This window comes from Balaenoptera musculus, chromosome 12, assembly GCF_009873245.2.
Source record: "Balaenoptera musculus isolate JJ_BM4_2016_0621 chromosome 12, mBalMus1.pri.v3, whole genome shotgun sequence".
NCBI lineage: Eukaryota > Metazoa > Chordata > Mammalia > Artiodactyla > Balaenopteridae > Balaenoptera > Balaenoptera musculus.
The window spans coordinates 9,139,077-9,161,892 of NC_045796.1; the positions used below are offsets into that span (position 1 = coordinate 9,139,077).

The 22,816-nt window shown below is 41.1% G+C and overlaps 1 protein-coding gene across 2 annotated transcripts in view; it reads right to left on the minus strand.

Moving 5' to 3' along the window:
• Positions 1–22,816, minus strand: part of SYTL3 (synaptotagmin like 3) — an 82,231-nt gene that overhangs the window by 53,073 nt on the left and 6,342 nt on the right. For both annotated transcript variants that reach the window (XM_036872031.1, XM_036872030.1), the window contains exon 3: positions 14,495–14,559. In XM_036872031.1, the coding sequence (XP_036727926.1) occupies positions 14,495–14,559 (65 nt within the window). The remainder of the gene's footprint in view (positions 1–14,494; positions 14,560–22,816) is intronic.

A 22,816-nucleotide genomic window follows, 5' to 3' on the forward strand; every position in this document is an offset into this window, starting at 1 on the left:
TATAATGATCAAGGGATCAATCCAAGAAGAAGATATCACAATTATAAATATATATGTACCCAACATAGGAGCACCTCAATACATAAGGCAACTGCTAACAGCTATAAAAGAGGAAATCAACAGTAACACAATAATAGTGGGGGCCTTTAACACCTCACTTACACCAATGGACAGATCATCCAAAATGAAAATAAATAAGGAAACAGAAGCTTTAAATGACACAATAGACCAGATAGATTTAATAGATATTTATAGGACATTCTATCCAAAAACAGCAGATTACACTTTCTTCTCAAGTGCGCACAGAACATTCTCCAGGATAGATCACATCTTGGGGCACAAATCAAGCCTCAGTAAATTTAAGAAAATTGAAATCATATCAAGCATCTTTTCTGACCACAGTGCTATGAGATTAGAAATCAATTACAGGGAAAAAAACATAAAAAACACAAACACATGGAGGCTAAACAATACGTTACTAAATAACCAAGAGATCACTGAAGAAATCAAAGAGGAAATCAAAAAATACCTAGAGACAAATGACAATGAAAACACGACGATCCAAAACCTATGGGATGCAGCAAAAGCAGTTCTAAGAGGGAAGTTTATAGGTATACAAGCCTACCTCAAGAAACAAGAAAAATCTCAAATAAACAATCTAATCTTACACCTAAAGGAACAAGAGAAAGAAGAACAAACAAAACCCAAAGTTAGCAGAAGGAAAGAAATCATAAAGATCAGAGCAGAAATAACTGAAATAGAAACAAAGAAAAGAATACCAAAGATCAATAAAACTAAAAGCTGGTTCTTTGAGAAGATAAACAAAATTGATAAACCATTAGCCAGACTCATCAAGAAAAAGAGGGAGGGGACTCAAATCAATAAGATGAAAAATAAAAAAGAAGTTACAGACACCGCAGAAATACAAAGCATCCTAAGAGACTAGTACAAGCAACTCTATGCCAATAAAATGGACAACTTGGAAGAAATGGACAAATGCTTAGAAAGGTATAACCTTCCAAGACTGAACCAGGAAGAAATAGAAAATATGAACAGACCAAACACAAGTAATGAAATTGAAACTGTGATTAAAAATCTTCCAACAAACAAAAGTCCAGGACCAGATGGCTTCACAGGTGAATTCTATCAAACATTTAGAGAAGAGCTAACACCCATCCTTCTCAAATTCTTCCAAACAATTGCAGAGGAAGGAACACTCCCAAACTCATTCTATGAGGCCACCATCACCCTGATACCAAAACCAGACAAGGATACTACAAAAAAAGAAAATTACAGACTAATATCACTGATGAATATAGATGCAAAAACCCTCAACAAAATACTAGCAAACAGAATCCAACAACACATTAAAAGGATCATACACCATGATCAAGTGGGATTTATCCCAGGGATGCAAGGATTCTTCAATATATGCAAATCAATCAATGTGATACACCATATTAACAAATTGAAGAATAAAAACCATATGATCATCTCAACAGATGCAGAAAAAGCTTTTGACAAAATTCAACACCCATTTATGATAAAAACTCTCCAGAAAGTGGGCATAGAGGGAACCTACCTCAACATAATAAAGGCCATATATGACAAACCCACAGCAAATATCATTCTCAGTGGTGAAAAACTGAAAGCATTTCCTCTAAGATCAAGAACAAGACAAGGATGTCCACTCTCACCACTATTATTCAGCATAGTTTTGGAAGTTCTAGCCACAGCAATCAGAGAAGAAAAAGAAATAAAAGGAATACAAACTGGAAAAGAAGAAGTAAAACTGTCACTCTCTGCAGATGACATAATACTATACATAGAGAATCCTAAAGATGCCACCAGAAAACTACTAGAGCTAATCAATGAATCTGGTAAAGTTGCAGGATACAAAATTAATGCACAGAAATCTCCTGCATTCCTATACACTAATGATGAAAAATCTGAACAAGAAATTAAGGAAACACACCCATTTACCACTGCAACAAAAAGAATAAAATAAGACCTGTATGCAGAAAACTATAAGACACTGATGAAAGAAATTCAAGATGATACCAACAGATGGAGAAATATATCATGTTCTGGGATTGGAAGAATCACATTGTGAAATGACTATACTACCCAAAGCAATCTACAGATTCATGCAATCCCTACCAAATTACGAATGGCATTTTTTACGGACCTAGAACAAAAAATGTTAAAATTTGTATGGAGACACAAAAGACCCCGAATAGCCAAAGCAGTCTTGAGGGAAAAAATGGAGCTGGAGGAATCAGACTCCCTGACTTCAGACTATACTACAAAGCTACAGTAATCAAGACAATATGGTACTGGCACAAAAACAGAAACATAGATCAATGGAACAAGATAGAAAGCCCAGAGATAAACCCACTCACCTATGGTCAACTAATCTATGACAAAGGAGGCAAGGATATACAATGGAGAAAAGACAGTCTCTTCAATAAGTGGTGCTGGGAAAACTGGACAGCTACATGTAAAGGAATGAAATTAGAACACTCCCTAACACCATACACAAAAATAAACTCAAAATGGATTCGAGACCTAAATGTAACACCGGACACTATAAAACTCGTAGAGGAAAACATAGGAAGAACATTCTTTGACATAAATCACAGCAAGATCTTTTTTGATCCACCTCCTAGAGTAATGGAAAGAAAAACAAAAATAAGCAAATGGGGCCTAATGAAACTTCAAAGCTTTTGCACAGCAATGGAAACCATAAACAAGACAAAAAGACAACCCTCAGAAAGGGAGAAAATATTTGCAAATGAATCAATGGACAAAGGATTAATCTCCAAAATCTATAAACAGCTCATGCAGCTCAATATTAAGAAAACAAATAACCCAATCCAAAAATGGGCAGAAGACCTAAATAGACGTTTCTCCAAAGAAGACATACAGATGGCCAAGAAGCACATGAAAAGCTGCTCAACATCACTAATTATTAGAGAAATGCAAATCAAAACTACAATGAGATATCATCTCACACCGGTCAGAATGGTCATCATCAAAAAATCTAGAAACAATAAATGCTGGAGAGGGTGTGGAGGAAAGGGAACACTCTTGCACTGCTGGTGGGAATGTAAATTGATACAGCCACTATGGAGAACAGTATGGAGGTTCCTTAAAAAACTAAAAATAGAACTACCATACAACCCAGCAATCCCACTACTGGGCATATACCCTGAGAAAACCATAGGTCAAAAAGAGTCATGTACCAAAATGTTCATTGCAGCTCTATTTACAATAGCCAGGACATGGAAGCAACCTAAATGTCCATCGACAGATGAATGGATAAAGAAGATGTGGCACATATATACAATGGAATATTACTCAGCCATAAAAAGAAATGAAATGGAGGTATTTGTAATGAGGTGGATGGAGTTAGAGTCTGTCATACAGAGTGAAGTAAGTCAGAAAGAGAAAAACAAATACAGTATGCTAACACATATATACAGAATCTAAGGAAAAAAAAAAAAAAAAAAGGCCATGAAGAACCTAGTGGCAAGACGGGAATAAAGACACAGAACTACTAGAGAATGGACTTGAGGATATGGGGAGGGGGTGGGGTGAGATGCGACAGGGTAAGAGAGTGTCATGGACATATATACACTACCAAATGTAAAATAGATAGCTAGTGGGAAGCAGCCGCATAGCACAGGGAGATCAGCTCGGTGCTTTGTGACCACCTAGAGGGGTGGGATGGGGAGGGTGGGAGGGAGGGAGATGCAAGAGGGAAGAGAAATGGGAACATATTGTATATGTATAACTGATTCACTTTGTTATAAAGCAGAAGCTAACACACCATTGTAAGGCAATTATACTTCAATAAAGATGTTTAAAAAAAAAAAACTACAATGAGGTATCACCTCACACCAGTTAGAATGGGCATCATCAGAAAATCTACAAACAACAAATGCTGGAGAGGGTGTGGAGAAAAGGGAACCCTCTTGCACTGTTGGTGGGAATGTAAATTGATACAGCCACTATGGAGAACAGTATGGAGGTTCCTTAAAGAACTAAAAATAGAATTACCATATGATCCAGCAATCCCACTACTGGGCATATACCCAGAGAAAACCATAATTCAAAAAGACACATGCACCCCAATGTTCACTGCAGCACTATTTACAATAGCCAGGTCATGGAAGCAACCTAAATGCCCGTCGACAGACGAACGGATAAAGAAGCTGTGGTACATATATACAATGGAATATTACTCAGCCATAAAAAGGAACGAAACTGGGTCATTTGTTGAGACGTGGATGGATCTAGAGACTGTCATGCAGAGTGAAGTAAGTCAGAAAGAGAAAAACAAATATCGTATATTAACGCATATATGTGGAACCTAGAAAAATGGTACAGATGAACCGTTTTGCAGGGCAGAAATTGAGACACAGATGTAGAGAACAAACATATGGACACCAAGGGGGTAAAGCCACAGGGGGGATGGTGGTGGTGGTGTGATGAATTGGGCGATTGGGAATGACATGTATACACTGATGTGTATAAAATTGATGACTAATAAGAACCTGCTGTATAAAAAAATAAATTAAATTTAAAAATAAAAAAAACTTGTCTATCAGCTTCAGAATAAAGACTAAATACCTTAAAAAAATAAAATAAAATAAAATAAAATGATTTCTTGTTTAAGTATATGTGCGTCTGGTCTTTTAAAAAATGTATTCATATAAATAGTTTACTGTCCGATTGTCAAGATACTCCCTGGAAACTACCTTAGTCAGTAGTTTAGTCTAAACATGTAAACATATGAATTCTGAATTCAGAAATCCTATTCAACTATTTCACCTTGGTTTCCCATTCTGTTCATTTAAATAGGAAAAGTGATGACGGAGACCGAGTTGGTCTTGACAATTCAGGACCAAAGATGTGGGCTGCCTAGACGGTCTCATTATCAAGGGGTAGTGGACAGAGCATGGACGATGGCGGGAGAGGCAGAGACAGAGAAATGGTCCTGGTAGGAGCACTGGGGCTCAGAAGGCAGCAGGGAAGCCCTAGTCTCCTGGCGAATATTTGCGATACAAAAAATATATATCTGGGGTGAATTGATAGTTTCAAAGAAACTTGGACAGTCTAAACAATTCAATTTTTGAGTTGCTGCTATGGACAAAGTCAAAGGCATCATGAAACCAAAGATGGCCAAACTCAAGAACCTGCCTCCAGAAGGTTATCACCTAGGAACACTGGTTGAAAACAAAGTTTGAAGGTCAAGGTCTTACTTCACTGCATTAACCATAATCTGACTTGATAGTTTCTGTTCCAACCAGTTTAAATGGACCAGCCTAAACATCTGTCAGGGAGGTGACAAGCAATCCAATCAGCTGGGAAAATCACTTCTTCTGAAAATCAGTTCACCACACTGTTTTCTGGGTACCTATTTTGTCTTTTCCTCCTAAAGAGAGTAGTGAGAAGAAAATATTCAACCGAGTAAGATACCACATTTTCTTTAAAATAAGACAAAAGCATATGCAAACTTTTATACCTGGAGGGCTTCCCTGGTGGCTCAGTGGTTGAGAATCTGCCTGCCAATGCAGGGGACACGGGTTCGAGCCCTGGTCTGGGAAGATCCCACATGCCGCGGAGCGACTGGGCCCGTGAGCCACAATTACTAAGCCTGCGCGTCTGGAGCCTGTGCTCCGCAACAAGAGAGGCCGCGACAGTGAGAGGCCCGCACACCGCGATGAAGAGTGGCCCCCGCTTGCCGCAACTACAGAAAGCCCTCGCACAGAAACGAAGACCCAACCCAGCCATAAATAAATAAATTAATTTTTTAAAAAAATTTTATACCTGGAAATAAACATGATTTCATAAAGACACCCTCTCATGAAAGTAAGCATTAGGCACTGCATTTGTAACTTACAGAAAGCTTGCCTGAATCATTTTTGTAGAATCCTCTAAATTGCGGGGGAAGGGCTTTTCTGAGCCAACAAGTAGCGAGGCAATAAAGGCAGGGCCTTGTGATAGAGTCACTACGTATATGCTGGTATCCACTTCTTTTAATTCACAAACCTGAGTGTTTCAGGCACACACAGCCAGTCAGATGCTGTCATGATGGCCCTGCGATCAGATGGACTACATCCAAGAATAAAACTCTGAAAAGTCACACGAAGAACTGAATCACATTCACCACTGAGAAGGGGAGAGAAAAGTTACTTCCCTTCATAATTATTAGGCATAGTATCATCTTGGTTAGTTATATAGTAGGTCCCCAAGACCATTAACAGAGGCTCTGTCTAAAGTGCAGCCTTCCTATACGATTTCCCCATTTATCGACAATAGAGTAAAAACCACAATATATTGTTTATATATCACATTTGACCATTTTTTAACTTGAAAATTACTAGTATTAAAAGTATTAGTGCCATGACCTTTCTGCTTTTAAGCTCAAATATCAAGTCATATAATGTCACGGTTGTAAAAATTTTTTTAAAAAAGAACAAAGTAAAACATGTACCTGTACAGCAGGGAGCCAGAAGAGGGCACTATCTTTATATGCTTAGCAGTTGCCAAAAGAGTAAGTAAAGATGGGTTTCAGTTTGCTTTCTAGTTATTAGCGATCTAGAAAAGTTCCATCACAATTGTTCATTAAATTTGCTACTTTACCAGCGCCTCTCAAACTTAAAGTGCATGAGAAGAATTACTTGGGGACTTGTTAAATATAGTCGGACCCTGTGTCCACGGGGTCTACATCTGTATTCAACCAACCTCGGTGGAAAACTTTCAAAAAACAAAAATTCCAGGAAGGTCCAAAAAGCAAAACTTGAATTTGTGGCACACTGGAGACTATTTACATAGTATTTACATTATATTTACAACTATTTACATAGTATTTACATTGTATTAGGTATTATAAGGAATCTAAAGATGATTTAAAGTATATGGGAGGATGCGGATAGGTTATATGAAAATACTACACCACTGCATATAAGGGACTTGAGCATCCTCAGATTTTGGTGCACAAGGGGTACTGGACCCAAACCCTGTGGATATCAAGGGATGTCTGTATATACTCTTGGGTCCCACCTGGTCCCACTGAATCAGGAACTTTGAATTTAATATGAAAGAGCCCTCAGCTGATCCTGGAGCAGGGGCCTCAGAAGCAGCAGTAAAACCCTCTGCAGGGAGATTCCAAATGCCTGAGAGTGGAGGGGGAGGTAACAGTACCAGAAGGGCAGGGAGCTGCCTAAAGACACCCTGGATGCCCTTGAAAATCTGTGCATTTTGATCATTCTGATATACCACAGATGAAAGGCAACTATGGCATGTAAGAAATTAAGACAACAAAACTAAATATTAAATTACAAGATCTTAGGGGCTTCCCTGGTGGCGCAGTGGTTGAGAGTCTGCCTGCCAATGCGGGGGACACAGGTTCGAGCCCTGGTCTGGGAAGATCCCACATGCCGCGGAGCAGCTGGGCCCGTGAGCCACAATAACTGAGCCTGCGCGTCTGGAGCTTGTGCTCCGCAACAAGGGAGGCCGCGATAGTGAGAGGCCTGCGCACCGTGATGAAGAGTGGCCCCCACTTGCCGCAACTAGAGAAAGCCCTCGCACAGAAACGAAGACCCAACACAGTCAAAATAAATAAATAAATAAATAAATACATTAAAAAAAAAAAATTACAAGATCTTAGAGGAAAAAAAAAGCCAGTCTATAATCAGAAAAAAAAAAATTTTAAGGAAAGCAAAATATTTAAATACTTTTCATATCATCTCCCTGCAAAAATGGAGAATTGGGGCTCATTTTTTGGTTTTAAATCTTTTTAATGGTTGGAAAATTAGCAAAACAAACTACCACAATTAATACCTATTCTTCTTCATTGGATTATTACTTACACCTTTACCTATTTTCGAGGGAAATTTGGGGAGCATTTATCTTAAATGGCACATATCCAATAGGACCATTAAAAGAGATAAGTAGAAGCACAAAAGAAGGAAATTGGGTGACAGAGGGCATACTGATTCCTGGAATAACTTCAACTGGACATTAAATTTAGCTGTAGGTTTCTGGATGCCAAAAAGGAAAAGAACTCTAAGTTTTCGTTCTTAGGTGCCTAGTCGGTGCCACCACTAGCAATGGGTACTACTACATATAGCAACACCTTTTACCTCCAAACAGCTCTATCCTTGCTTCATTCATTCACTTACTCCTTTGCTCATAGCTCATACCCTCAAAGAATTCAAAATCTGGGTGTGTCATCCATGTGGTCAACCCCGCCACCCCGCCAGGGCTCAGGGCTGGGGTACAAGGTGAGCGGTGCCCCGAAGCTGTGCAAATCAATGGCCCTGCATTACAAACCAATGGGGAAGGGACTGATTATGGAACAAATTGTACTGAGAAAACTGATGCTTGGGAGAATAAAGTAAAATTAGATCCGGCCTCCTGATGCATTGTGAAGAGTTGAACGTAAATAAAACATAGAAATTAGAAGTAAATATGGATATCCAACCGATGGCAGGATAAGGAAGGAGTCTTTAAGCATAAAAGAAAGAAATTATATAGGAAAAGGTAGATGTGACTATCAACAAGGAAAAATAAAAATCTGTATGTCAGAAAACATAAAGATACATATTCAATTTACAAGACCAAAGAGGGCAAACACCCTTAATATGAAGAACATCTACAGAAGGTCCAAAAGGTGGAAAATATTCAACCCCATTAGTCATTACAAGAATTTAAAGTAAAACAGCAAGCAACTATTTTGGATGACAAATGTGGTTTTACCAGATGACAAAGTTGCTGTTGTTTATTTTTAAGGATAATTCCTACTGGTGAGAAGAAGGTTACACCCTTCCTGGAGGCAATGTTCCAAACCTTTCATCTTGTCCTCTGCTTCTAGAAATATTCAGAGACATGACTAAGATTTATCTACCAGCGTGTTCACTGCACTTTTATTATTTTAATATTATGAGCTCCCAAAAATGTAACAACAAAACCTGAAATTCCCTAACTTTACAACAAAAGTTCCCCCACCAGGGATCAAACCCACGTCCCCTGCAGTGGAAGCGCGGAGTCTTCACTACTGGACCTCCAGCAATTTGTTAAATAATTGGTTAAATAAATTGGTTAAATAATGGTTAAATAAATGCTGTTTATTTAACAATTGGTTAAATAAATGCTGTCACATTCCAATGATGGAATGAGATGCAGTCACCAGAAATCATATAGTAAATGACATTTAAGGATATGAAAAAAATGTTCTTTGTAATTTATTAGGTGAAGAAATATCAGTATAAAAGTCTATATACAATTTGATCCCAATTATGTAAACACATTAGCTCAACTCATGAAATTGCCTCTATTCAATTTTTTTTTTTTTACCTAAGAACATCAATTCCTTATGGCTTAGTCTAAATGCTTTTTTAAATGTGTGTGAGAGTTATCCATATACATATATGGATACATATATTCACCAAATAACAGAAATGACATGCACCAACTATAAACAGTTCTCAGGGTGAAGTCACCATATTTTTAACATGGTTATGCTTTTCTTCATTTTTCTTTTTTTTTTTAAATGAATATATCAGGTTTACATTCAGAACAAAATCACAAATATAACTTGAAATTATGTTCAAGAAGAAAGGATGTAATGGGGGCCAGAGTGTGGTGAGGGGGCTGCTCTCGGACCCGAACCTGCCAGGGTTGGGTGAATGAGCACACGCTTCCCCGAGGGGAGTCTGGCAAAACACGCCAAGCCTCTCAAGTGTTCACATGTCTGACCAGTTACTCTCCTTCTAAGAATCTGTCCAAAGGAAATGAACAGAGATGCCAAGATACCTATACAGGCTGTTCACTGCAGAATTATCTATAATATGATAATTTGAATACAGTGATACACTCACAGACAAGAGGGAACAAGTTAATAAATGGTAGTACATCCATCTGATGTATGTTATGTAGTCATCAATGTATGTTGGAAGGTCTTAATAGCATCAGGACATGTTTATGCTAAGCTGAATTTTAAAAGCAAGACAAAAACCTATATATTCTCTGACCACAAACACACTTTAAAAATTGGTAAGTCTGGGGACTTCCCTGGTGGCGCAGTGGTTAAGAATCCGCCTGCCAATGCAGGGGACATGGGTTCGAGCCCTGGTCCGGGAAGATCCCATGTGCTGTGGAGCAACTAAGCCCATGCACCACAACTACCGAGCCTGTGCTCTAGAGCCCACGAGCCACAACTACTGAGTCCTCGTGCCACACCTACTGAAGCCCGCGCACCTAGAGCCCGTGCTCCTCAACAAGAGAAGCCACCGCAATAAGAAGCCCGCGCACCGCAACGAAGAGTAGCCCCCGCTCACCGCAACTAGAGAAAGCCCGCGCACAGCAACGAAGACCCAACACAGCCAAAAATAAATAAATTTTTTTTAAAAATTGCTAAGTCTGTATGTGCACCCACATGCACAGGATCACCTAGAAAGAGGGCCAGGAGAGTGTGTGCATGTATGTATGTGTGTGTGTGTGTGTGTGTGTGGTGTGCGTGTGTGTAATTAACAGTGGGTTTTTTGTTTTTTGGGGTTTTTTTGTCTGTGCATGTGACGTGTGGGATGTTAGTTCCCCCACCAGGGATCAAACCCACGTCCCCTGCAGTGGAAGCGCAGAGTCCTCACTACTGGACCTCCAGGGAGGTCCTTAACTAACAGTAGTTTTAACCAGCGGTGGGATTTTTATTGCCTTCCGTCTACTGTTCTGCATTTCCCAAATATTCTGCAATGAATAGGCATTACTTCTATAATCAGAAAATAACTTATTTTAAAAGAGAAAAGAAATCTCCCCCTTCACAGAGGGTGGAGTATGGGGAAGCAGGTGGAGTCATGGAGATGAGCTAGGGGCTGCAGCCCTGGAAGCGGGAAAGAAGGGCCAGAGGAAGATTCTAGAGACTGGGGTAGGAGAAATGGCAGTATTTGCTGACTGACTGGATATGGGGTGGGGAGGAAGAGAGAGGAGTCAAGAAGGATTCTGAGGTTCCAGGCCTGGGACAGGGAATACAGGATGTGGTAGCCAGCCTCCTGAAGGGCCCCAGTGAGTCCTCCCTCCTGATATCCACACCCTTGTGTAGTCCCTACCGCCCTGAATAGAGCTGACCTAAAGGATACAGCAGAAGTGACAGGGTGTGACCACAGGACGCAGCAGAAGTGACAGGGTGTGACTTCTGATGCTAGGCCATAAAGATATTGATGGAGACAGAAAATAGAAAGTAGGACAGTGGTTACAAGGGGCTTTGCAAGGGGAGACCGTGGAATGATAAATTCTGAAGATGGACAGTAGTGATGGTTGCAGAACAAGTGCATGTACTTAATGCCATTGAACTGTATAGTTAAAAACGGTTCAAACAGTAAATTTCATATCATGTATAAATTTCACCACAATAAAAACAATTTTTTAATATGAAGATGGATCGCAGAGCTCTGCCTTGGTCTGTCTTGGGTCACTTGCCGTGGGGGAAGCCAGTCACCATGTCGTGAGGGCCCTCACACTGCCCCGTGGAGAGGTCTAGGCGTGGAGGAAACGAAGCCCCCTGCTAACAGCAGCACTAACTAGCCAGGTACGTGCGTGAGCCCCCAGGAGGCAGATCCCCCAACCCCAGGCAAGCCTTCAGCTGAGGATAGAAGCCATGTAAAACGATAATGTTAATTGTTTTAACCCACTAAGTTTGGGAGGATTTTTAACCCAGCAATAGGTAACTAATGCCTAGAAAGAGGCACAAATTTGAGCTGTCTCGTCCCCTTTCATGGCTTAAGCCACCATCTCATTTTCCTAGCTTCCACTTAGGATGCAGAAGGCTGGAAAGAGCCGTGTTCACACCATTACGACAAACACACTAGGTAATATGCAGAATCACACTTTTTCTCAAACACATCAGAGCACGGAGGTGGCAGCTGGCTGCCTATTAGGGCCCAGCAGGGGGTGGGAGAGCGCGTCAGGGAGAGGGGGAGGGGCTGACCCTTCGTCTTCACCGGCACCCACTCGGCAGCGGCCCTGGCGGTGTGTGCCCCCTGCAGTCACCATGTCTGTGCCCCCTCGCTGGTCTCCTTTTGTCTTTCCAGTCCTCCAACAATACCTGTTGAACCTATTCCCTAAACTAAATTCTGTTTCTTCAGATCTGTGTGGTTTCTGTTTTCCTACCTGGCCCTCAACATATAGAGCACACAAACTCAGTTCAATCTCTTTCGGGGACAGAGATAAGTGTGGTGGAGTTCCCGCCTGTCCAGATAAACCTGCAGCATCCGAGCCTGGACCACCTGTGCTGACTCATCTCCTCCCCACCTCCCCCCACCTGTGGTCTGGCGCACAGTCCTACTTGTGACCCCCAACACGGCACTTTTCTTCATCTCGCCACGCCTTCCGAGCCCAACTTTACTAAAATCGGACAATAGGAAAATGAGGCACCTCAGCATTTGAGGAAGCACTGAAGAGAAGGAAGGATTCGTTTTTTCTTCGGTTTGTTTTATACCTTGGGAATAGACAATAAAAATGGAAAAGGATGATTTATGCTTAGGCTGACTTTCATTCCTCTAATTTTTTTCCTCACTGATGTTTTCACTCTGGGGGAAAGTCACTGGACAAGAACGAGAAACCCGGGAAGTCAGTCTCATTTCTTTCCTCCTCCCCTTCCTATCACCAGGGTAACCTACTTCTTCCTCTCACTCAGAAGAGGAAGAGTGCTGGACACATGCACGTGCACACACGTATTCTGGCCTGCAAATCAATTTCCCTATCTGAAGTTAATGATACCGAAACTTACAACATATTAAAAAAATTCTGGGATGTCTTCAGTGAGTTGGTTTGAGAAATAACAGAAACTTCCCTCCCTACAGACTTTTTATGAACTAGGACTAGATGTGAAAAAGAAAGGAGAATCTATCTACCGCCTGAAGAAGACCCTAGCCTCCCAACCAAAAAGTATTTTCAAGAAACAAAACAATAAAATGTATAGGAAGACTCCAGACTGCCACTGCTCACTTAGGTGATGCAACAGATATAGGCCGATGGCCCCAAGGGAGCAAACGCTGCTCGGAAGATGAAAAAAATCTCAGATATCTCAATGGTTTGTGCTCTGCTCCAAAAGGCCTCCATACATAAATATATAGCTATAGTTACGCAGTATATCTGGGATATTAAACTTTCATGGACTGGTAATATTTAGGGAAAAAAAGTGTTAACAAGGCTGTTTGGGAACGAGAGAGAGGACACTAGTGAAAAAAGGATTGAGAAACACAGGTCTAGATAAAAATCACACACGCTGCATTTTTTTTTTTTTTGGCTTGAGCACTCCCAACAGTATTATATATTCCTCCAGATTTCTAATAAACTTGGCAGAATCATTACTTTTTCTTGAGTAAGAAGAGTCAGGAATGTAATCCAGGGGAGAATTTACCGCCGACTAAATCTCGGTGCACAGTGCTTTTATGAAAGCTGATTGTCAACACCCAGACGAATGGCTTCCTTTACGTGCCAACACACACTTTGGTTGAGGCTAAATAGCTTATTTCTCCACCTCAAACTGTTACTATTCCCTCCCACCAGAAAAAAAAGTGTTTCCAGCCACCCACATCCCCGCTAGGTCACTCCAGGCTCCCCTGTGTTCAGTCTCCACGGTGACACATCACAGAGACGGGTGCCACCCGTGTTACCACCGTGGACAGATGGGGTGTACTGAGTGTGCTGCCTCCGCTCTGTTCTGATGACACGTGTGTGACACGTGTGTGCACCTTTGCCTGATAAGTCATCCTCTTATCTGCACAGCTCACATGCTGTGCCGTGACACTTCTGTAACCAAAGCATGACCCGTTTTCTCCACGGCCTTGAGTCCCAGTTACTAATCACACCATTATGTCAACTTTGCAAGTACTTTATAAGACATCCGGGGTACACAGACCAAATACACACCTCCACTCACATAATCGCGTGTGCTCACTTCATAGTCACCAATATCTGCTAAGTTCTAACGCAATTCACTCACTGTGGTCTTCAGTTATTCATTCAATCATTTTGGTGAAGGTTTGGGGCTGTAAGGAGCTAATAAGATTTTAAAAGCACAGTTTCTGCTTGTGGAGAGAAAGAGAAGGGCACAAATAATGATATAATATGAGGCATTTCAACAATTATGGAAGAGATGTATTTACAAACTGGTGTTTCAGAAGAGGGAGACATCACCCCCAGAAGCAGAAGTCAGGGAAACTTCATGGAAAACAGGTGGATTTCAGCAGGGTTAGGGTTGGGGTAAGTGCGGGTACAGAGGGAAGCCCCACAAGCGAAGGTGGTAAACCGCATGAGCTGAGGGGCAGAGGGAGGAAAGTTTAGACAAAAGGAACAAGAGGGCTGACCGGATAGAAGCCCATATACCACGCCTCGTTAAGTTTTTCATATTCAAAATCTTAATACCAAATATTTTTAAACTGGGAATATGTCATTTTACTTTAGTAAACATTTTGAGAGCATTTACCTTCAGTTGGAAATTTCTTGGCTCGTTCCTCAAAGAACCATTCTCCAGTTTTTATTTTCACGTTTCTGAAAAGCAAGCAGAAAGGAAGCCTCAGAGAGAGATGTGGGTGGTGCCATATTTGGCTCATACAAGGTAGCGAGATAACATCAAAACATTAGTCCGGCAAAGGACCTCAGAGTTCAAATTTCTGGCCCAAATCCCTAACTATACAGATTTCCCATAGAGATTAAGTGATCTGACTAGAAAGCAGCAAAGCTGCAAATCTGAAAAAGAATATATATAAGAATACATTATATATATATATATACATATATATATATACACACACACACATATATATACTGAATCACTTTGCTGTACACCTAAAATGAATACAACATTGTAAATCAACTATACCTCAATAACAAATAAAAATAAGTAAAATAAAAAGAAAGATAAGATTTTTTAAAAAGCAGCAAAGCTAGAGTTTCTACTTGGGTACATTTTACCCTGCATGTCAATGTAATGTAACACAATAATATACAAGGAGAAACAAAGTTGCCACCAAAATGATCAATTTATCATGTTTATGGTGGGGAGCAATGGCATGAAGGAAAATCAACAAAGAAATTCAGTGCTGTCTATTTAGCTAAGAAAGAGATCATCCTTAGGTTAGGCTGAGGTTAGTTTGAGCTAACTACAACATTTACCAAGAGCCAACAGAGCAGATTCACCTGAGAAGTTTCCTGGCAGCACCTGAAATCTGGGATATGGGATCAAAGGGCTTCACTGGAGATTTGGGGACCACTTGAGAGACAGGGGACGTGACCTCTCGTTGGGAAGCCGGTCTGACAGCGGCTCCCTGGGCATCTCTACATCCCCTCCCATCCTACTCACAGGCCCAGCAGCACGGGAGCACTTTGTACGGTCACTGGTTGAAACTGAAGTCCCAAAGCCTGTTTTACTCTTGATAGTTTCCAAGTTTCCAAATTTCTAAACAAACCACCCTCAACCTCAAAGAGCCTCAGAAAGGTAAAACTGTCAATAGCCTTTCAGGACATAAAAAGTTAAACACACAGATACTATAAATTATTCACACCATTAAAATAATGTGCCGTAAAACTTGTCAATTCCTAGGTCATGCAAATTTAAGAAAAATGAAAACTTCAGTCAAATTCTCTTCTATAAGTACTTACTGAAATACATTCTCCATTAGGTTCCTTCAGGCTACACATGATCTCAAATGGATTTTAAGTTAATGCTTACAAATGCAGTAAATTCACAAATATATGCCAATCTACATTTTTTTTTTTTTTTTTTTTTTTTAAGTATCCTATCTTTCTCTATGGAGCCTTAGTAGTTGTCAGAAGACATCAACCAACTCCCTCCCCTTCATCTTGTTAACAACTATTATATTCTCTGATTAGTATGCAAATGATTATTCCCAATGCTTAGTGACCAGAACAAGGAAAACATATGCAGAGCGTTTATGAATTTTGGCAACAGAATTTTGATAATCAGTCACTATCATTCAGAGCCAAAGATATATAAAACATGCAACTGTGATATATCACTAGAGAGACAGGGGAAACTTTTCTTCCGTAAAATCAGAAACTCAGATATCTAATCTACTAAATCGACACAAAACACGTGAAGGAGAACTCAGCATCTCAACGGAAGTTTTCCCCTCTGGTACTTGAAGACAAGCAGAGGATCAAAACCCAGGGAAAGTTCGCAGAGATGAACGGGGGGCGGGGGGTGCATTCACGCTCCTTTGAATTGCCATACCCACAACTGCTCTATTTCTGAGGACGCTTCGTCCATCCTTATACAGCGGGACAGTCTAAGGGGAGAGTAGGAGAGGAAAATCAAATGTGGAAACAAGGAGGCCTCCATCTGATAAACAAACATCACTTCCTGATGTTTATTTTCCTGGGGGTGGTGACCCTTCCAGCTCATCTACTCTCTCACACTCTCCAGCCCATTACCTGTGACCAAAAGCATTTACATATGAGACAGGTGCTGGGGGCGGGGCATGGCCTCAGACTGGACCTGAGAGAGATCAGAACTAAGAATTCAGTGGCAAATCAAACCATGAATTTACAGTCAGCTGATCTAGCCAGACACAGGCCACCACTGAGAAGTAATCACACCCGTAGATGCACAATCACGAAAAAGGAAGAACAGCTAAGGGGACGGAGAAGAGGAAGGTGGAGACGCCTGAATAAACATTTTTTTATTACATTTTACAACATTTTATTACAAAGTCCTCCTCTAGCCCTGGTTTCAGAACCTATACAAGAAGCAGATAAAGTAGAATATTAGTATCTCCTAGTGCTAGCCATCTAACGTTACCATCTAATCATCTAACTGAATCCCAACGGATTACTTGCGAAATTCAAGCAGGAGCTTCCTTGGCAGGGACAGATTTGAACACAAACCCACAGGTCTCTTGGGCTTATCTGTGACTAAAGAATGGAAGGATAAAAGTACCACAGGCCTAAACCATACGATGACAAGTACTTCTTGCATTTGAGGCTGTTTCCTTTGAGAACTAGATTGGAGCTGGATCTCCATAAACTCTTCTGCAGAATCAGCTGTTTCATAAGCATTTATTCCCTAATGGTTTTCATAAGGGTTCCCAGTCCACACAAATCCCAAGTGTTATAAGAAGGACCATTTATGGCTCTAAGACAAAGGTGAGCAGATCTTGCAGTGTCTCTGTCCTCGTTAGGGCCAACACAGGGTAGCATGACTCACAGTAACCAAAGGAAACATTCTCTCCCCCCCTCAGCGATGACTCACTCAGAATTTGGCTATGAAAACTTCTTGGAACATTTTAATGGTTTTAAAATTCTCCCGCAGAATCATGACTTGCTTCTTTAAAACTTTTTCGATCAATTGATAAATCCATCTCAGAAAGCAAAATCCAAGGATGGTGAAGAGAGCAAGAGATCTAGAGTTCCATGTCTGACTTTCCATGAACTCCGCATGAGGATCACTTTAACTAGAAACGCCAAGCACACGGTACATCGACAGCTCTTAATAAACTGCTGGAGGTTCCAGCATCCATTTTCATAGCCTTGAACTCTGCTAATGCTGTCATTTCATTAGCAAAAGAGAAATAACTGTTGAAAAGCACTTTGCAAATTCTAGCACTCAAACGTTCAATAATACGATGAATGGAGGACCCTAATAGAAAGATATTCAATAGTCTGACCTCATTACTATCACAAGCAGTGAGCCAAAGAGGCCTGCTGGAATGCACTTTTACTTTGCATTCAAATTACTAGCATCTGCAGGTGGGTAAGCCGTCACATCCATGCTTTATGTTCCAAGAAGAGCCAGCATGATGTCCCTAGAATTGCTTAATGTATTTCTACCATTCAATGAACAAGAGGTAGAAAATTCATCTGCATGCCAGGATTCTTTGAATGCCTTAAAGACACACATCTCCCAGGCAGATTTGTGCTCTAACCAGTGCCCTGATGGCAAGGAAGCCTCAAGAAAAGCCTTGGTGGCTTATCAGACAAACAAGCTATAAAAACACCAAAAGCAGCAGCCAGATATTGTAAAACTAAGATCAACCTAATTTCTTTGTACTGGCTTGTCCAACCACTTGGTAATTCCCAGCTAAAGTGGTCCTATGCACCCATACAGTTGAAAAAAATTTTTACTTCAAATAATCTTATACCTAAGGCGGTTTTCAGTTACAAAACAAAATAATGAGGTTTTTTTCCCTCCATCAACTAGCTCAGTTGATCTGATTCCAATGTTCTTACGGGAAAAAAGACTGATCATTGTGATTAAATCCTAGGTAACCAGGAGTCAGAATCAAGATGAAGATAAAGAAACGATTTTAACCAAGCAGCTACCATCACTTCTTGCAAAACATGAATAACTCTACTTAACCGCAGAGAAAAGGCAGGTCCCCCGCGCGTCATATTCAGTGCTGTATCCACAGCCACGAGCACAACAGAGGGACACGGTGGGGCTGGTGACTACGGGTGGGTTGATGAATGAATAGCCCCACCCCTGCAGGGAGCACCCTGAGAACTGAAGGGATAAGGTGGGACCGACATAGGTGGAGCCCTGGTGGTACCGAGGCATGATGTGCACCACGCCCTCTAAATGTGTAGGGGCAGGGATCACAAACGCAGGCACCAAGCAGACACTCTAAACGAAGGGCGTGGCTAAGGGATGAAACAAGAGAGAGGGGTGGGCACTGTCCTGAGCTGCAGAACCCATGCCCCGTTTTAGGGCGTTACAATGATAAACATTAGACATAGAGCAGGCCAACAAAACAAGGCCTGTGGGCTGTCTGCAGCCTGTTGGCCATGAGTTTGTGATTCCTGGTTTGTTACATCAGATAATTAGTCAATGAAAGAAATAACAATTCTACTGCAGCTGCACAGAGCTGCACCTGTTAAAGTCTCAAACAGAAATCGAGTTAGACCTTGTGCATCACCCTGTCTTCCCCATAGATCAAAGAAGGGACTCCACCACCACCGACAGGTCACGAGACCACAGAGACAAGGAGCGTGTACTCTGTTGGCAAACCCTGAACCTGGATGTCTGAAGACAACGCAGAGCCTTGACAAAAGGCCACGGGCAGGAGAAACAGAGCCCTGCAGACCAGGAACGGCTACTCAAGGTGCATCACTGCGGGAACCAGGGAAAGTTTCTGAAGGCAGTTATCTTCAAAAGCATTTAAAAACCGCCTCCATGAAAAGGAAACAAAGACATAAGGAAAAGCCAGGCTGAAGTGACCAGACGACAGACTAGAATAAAGGAAGATTTACAAAACAAACAATGCAAACGCAGAACAAGCTGTTTTACCAACAGGAAAAAGTAGAATGGAGAGTCTGGAAAGTTGAATCAGTGATGCTTTCGCAGAACATGAGAGAAAAAGACATTAAATATTGAAGGAGAAAATAATACAAATGTAGGATACAGAACAAGGCCAACCTAAGTTATTCCCGAAGAAGCCTGGGCAAGTGGCATTGAAGAATAATCAGAATAATTAGACCGGACTGAAGAAAATGTTACTGAGTCAAAAAATAAGCAAACTCCCACCTCACACCCATTAGCGGCTACCATTAAAAAAAAAAAAAAAACAGAAAATAACAAGTGTTGACAAGGATGTGAAGAAACTGGAACCCCCATGCCCCTTGTGCACTGTTGGTGAGAATGTAAAATGGCACAGCTGCTGTGGGAAACAGCATGGCGGATCTGAAAAAATTAAACATAGAAATACTATGTGACCCAGCAATTCCACTTCTGGGTACATACCTGAAAGAACTGAAAGCAGGGTCTCAAAGAGATGTTTGTACACCCATGTTCACAGCAGCATTATTCACACAGAGCCAAAGGGTAGAAGCAACCCAAGCACCCGCCAGCAGATGAAATGGACCAACAAAATGTGATACGTACACGCTAAGGAATGGGACGCAGCCTTAAAAAGGAAGGGATTCTGCAATACGCTACAGCACGACCGAACCTGGAGAACAGTCTACTCAGTGAAATAAGCCAGTCACCAAAAGACAAACACTGTATGATTCCACCTATGTGAGGGACCTAGAGTAGCCAAATTCACAGAGACAGAAAGTAGGATGGGGGCTGCAGGGGCTTGGGCGGAGGGAGAAATAGGGAGAAATGTTTAACGGGTACAGAGTTTCAGTTTTGCAAGATGAAAAAGCCTGGAAACGGATGGGGCTGATGGTCCCATAATAACGCGAACGTGTTACCTAGCCGAGTTGGTTTGCCCGTCGCGCAGCAAGCCGAAACGCTGGGACGCTGAGGTTGGCAGCAAACAGCGCAGAGACAGCGAACAGACCTCAGATCCACCTCCTGAAAAGCAAGGGGCTCGAGGTATTTATGGGATGAAGGATAAAGAAGCAGGGCGGTCTGAGCGTGGGGAGCGTGGGGAAAGGTGATTGGAGAAAGGTGGGTCCTAGCCCTTCTGAGCAGTAAATAGGCTACAGGTCTCTGCACGTGGGAAGACGCAGGAGCTCAGCACGACCTGAGGATGGAGTTTTCTGCCCTGTGACGTCAAAAGGTCACGGCCTGGACGCTCGCGCATGCCCAGTTGGAGGGTTGGGCCAGTCTAAACCAGTTCAGCTCAAACTAGACGCAGCTGACTCCAAGTACCTGGAAAACAACTCCGGCAAACATCTCACTGTTTAGAACAATAACGGAGGGCAGGCAAGTCTTGTAGATGACCTTGATGAGTGAAGGCCGGTGAAATGGATTTGACTAACGATTACCCATGGTTTCAAATGTATTTAATGCCACTAAACTGCACACTTGCAATGGCTAAGATGCTGAATTTTAGGTTATGTGTATTTTGCCACAGTAAAAGGTAATTTTTAAAAAAACAAAACAAGCAAATCCAAGAGACAGGCAGCTCAAAGGAACTTTCCTTATTCCATAAAAATCAATGTGGAGAGACTCAGACCCAGGCATGTACTGGAAACTGTTTTTAATTACAAGGATACAGCAAAAAACCAATATGCTTCTAGTACATAAAATCCAGACGATCAATAAAGAAATAAAAATAAAGCTAGTCTCCAATGTCTCTGTCACATTAAATTCCAAAAGACAACGATAACACATTAACTGAACTTTGAGATGAAAAGTTGGGACTTGAGATTTAAAAGCCAGTGAAGTCCTTACTCATGAGAAAAGGCTACCGAAGGCATCCTCAGATAGGCAATGGCTTAGGACACATGCCACCCACATGCTCTTCTGGGAAGAAAAATCTTTGAAGAGACACTGCAGTTCACTGAAAATGAATCAAAATAAAGGACCTGCAAATTGGGAAATCATGGTCTCAAAGATATCTGCATTCATGAAACAGTGCAGCAGTGGAATCATCTAAAATCGGTAAATCCACCCATGACTTGTGTTTGGTACTAGAATGCACTCTTGGTCTGATCTATGGACATGGGTTTGTTATTGTAGAAATTCCTGTGAACACTGGAAAGGACGTACAAGCCTGTCTGGTATCCCTACGTGCCCAGTATCCTTAACTCTCGCCTACATTTCAGCCCAGAGTTTTAACCACGGCAGCACTTCACCACCACGCTGAGTGCCAGACTGGGAAAATGGCCTCCTGGCACTGACCTTCCTGCAGGGTGAAAAGTTTCAGCTGAACTGAGTGACCACTTCGAGTATGAACTCAAGGGTATGGAAAGCTTACTCATCTCAAAAAGGCTTTAAAAGCAAGACCTGCCGTGACTAATCAAGTGCTGACCACAGAAGAAATTTCAACTTCAACAACAATAAAAATGACACTCAAACTACTGTGAAAACATTCCCTTCAGTAAGCACAAAATAAGCTTTTCAAAAATAAACTTTTTCAAAAAGTATCCCACAAATTTCCACTTTTTAACTATATGTTTGGTAACATAAGGCTTCAAAGGCTGTTAAGTAATCCTTACTCTCATTTGGCCAATGGATAAAAAGAATATCATGATCCTTTACGTAATTATCATCTATCCTGTTCCCACAGAAAGCAGTGTACCTATACCATGTGAAACAGCCAAGCTTTCTTGTGAGAACTAAAACAGATGCTATCTCCAAATCAGAACTAAGAAGAAAAAACTGTATTTCAAAGAACAAAAGGCTTTTTCTCTGTGAAATTAATTTTAGTGGCTAACCTCTTGAAAATTTATAAATGTACAGCTATGTGTAATATTTTACTCAGTATATTTAACTTGTCTATGTACTTTTTCATGTGAAACGAATTAACATAGTTCCTATCGACAATGCTAAAAATCAGATTAGAAAAAAGAAGAAATCAAGTTTTGAAACAAAGAGAAGCAGTAGAAAAATGTCATTTTAACCTTGGCACCAAGCCAAAATCCTTCCTTGGCCAACTCTGTTAAACCATACCTGGCGTTCAATTTCTTTTCAATCTTTTATAGAGTTATACCTTTTACTCACTTGGGCAGAAGGATTTACAATAATGAGTTGGAATTATTCCATTCTCATACATTAGTTATTTGCCTCGTGGGTATAAAGTGGTGATTCGGTATTTTATCGAAACATGGGATTATGAAAATACTGGGAGTATCAGTCTGAAATTTGAAAGATTACATTTTCCAAATTCTAGGAACCTGACTCTCTCTTCTTTCCTTCTCCCAAATCACCCGTCTTCTGATGGCTCCTGCTAAGGATAACACACGGCCCCCATCACTGGAAGCAACTTTCAACCAACCTTCCCTTCTAAGTCCTTTCCAACTTGTCTTTGTTTACCTAGTTCTCTCTGTTGCTTCTCTTTTACTCTCTATTTCCTTTTGTTCTTCCAGTTAAGCATGAAGAGCTATCAGTTTTGCTAGT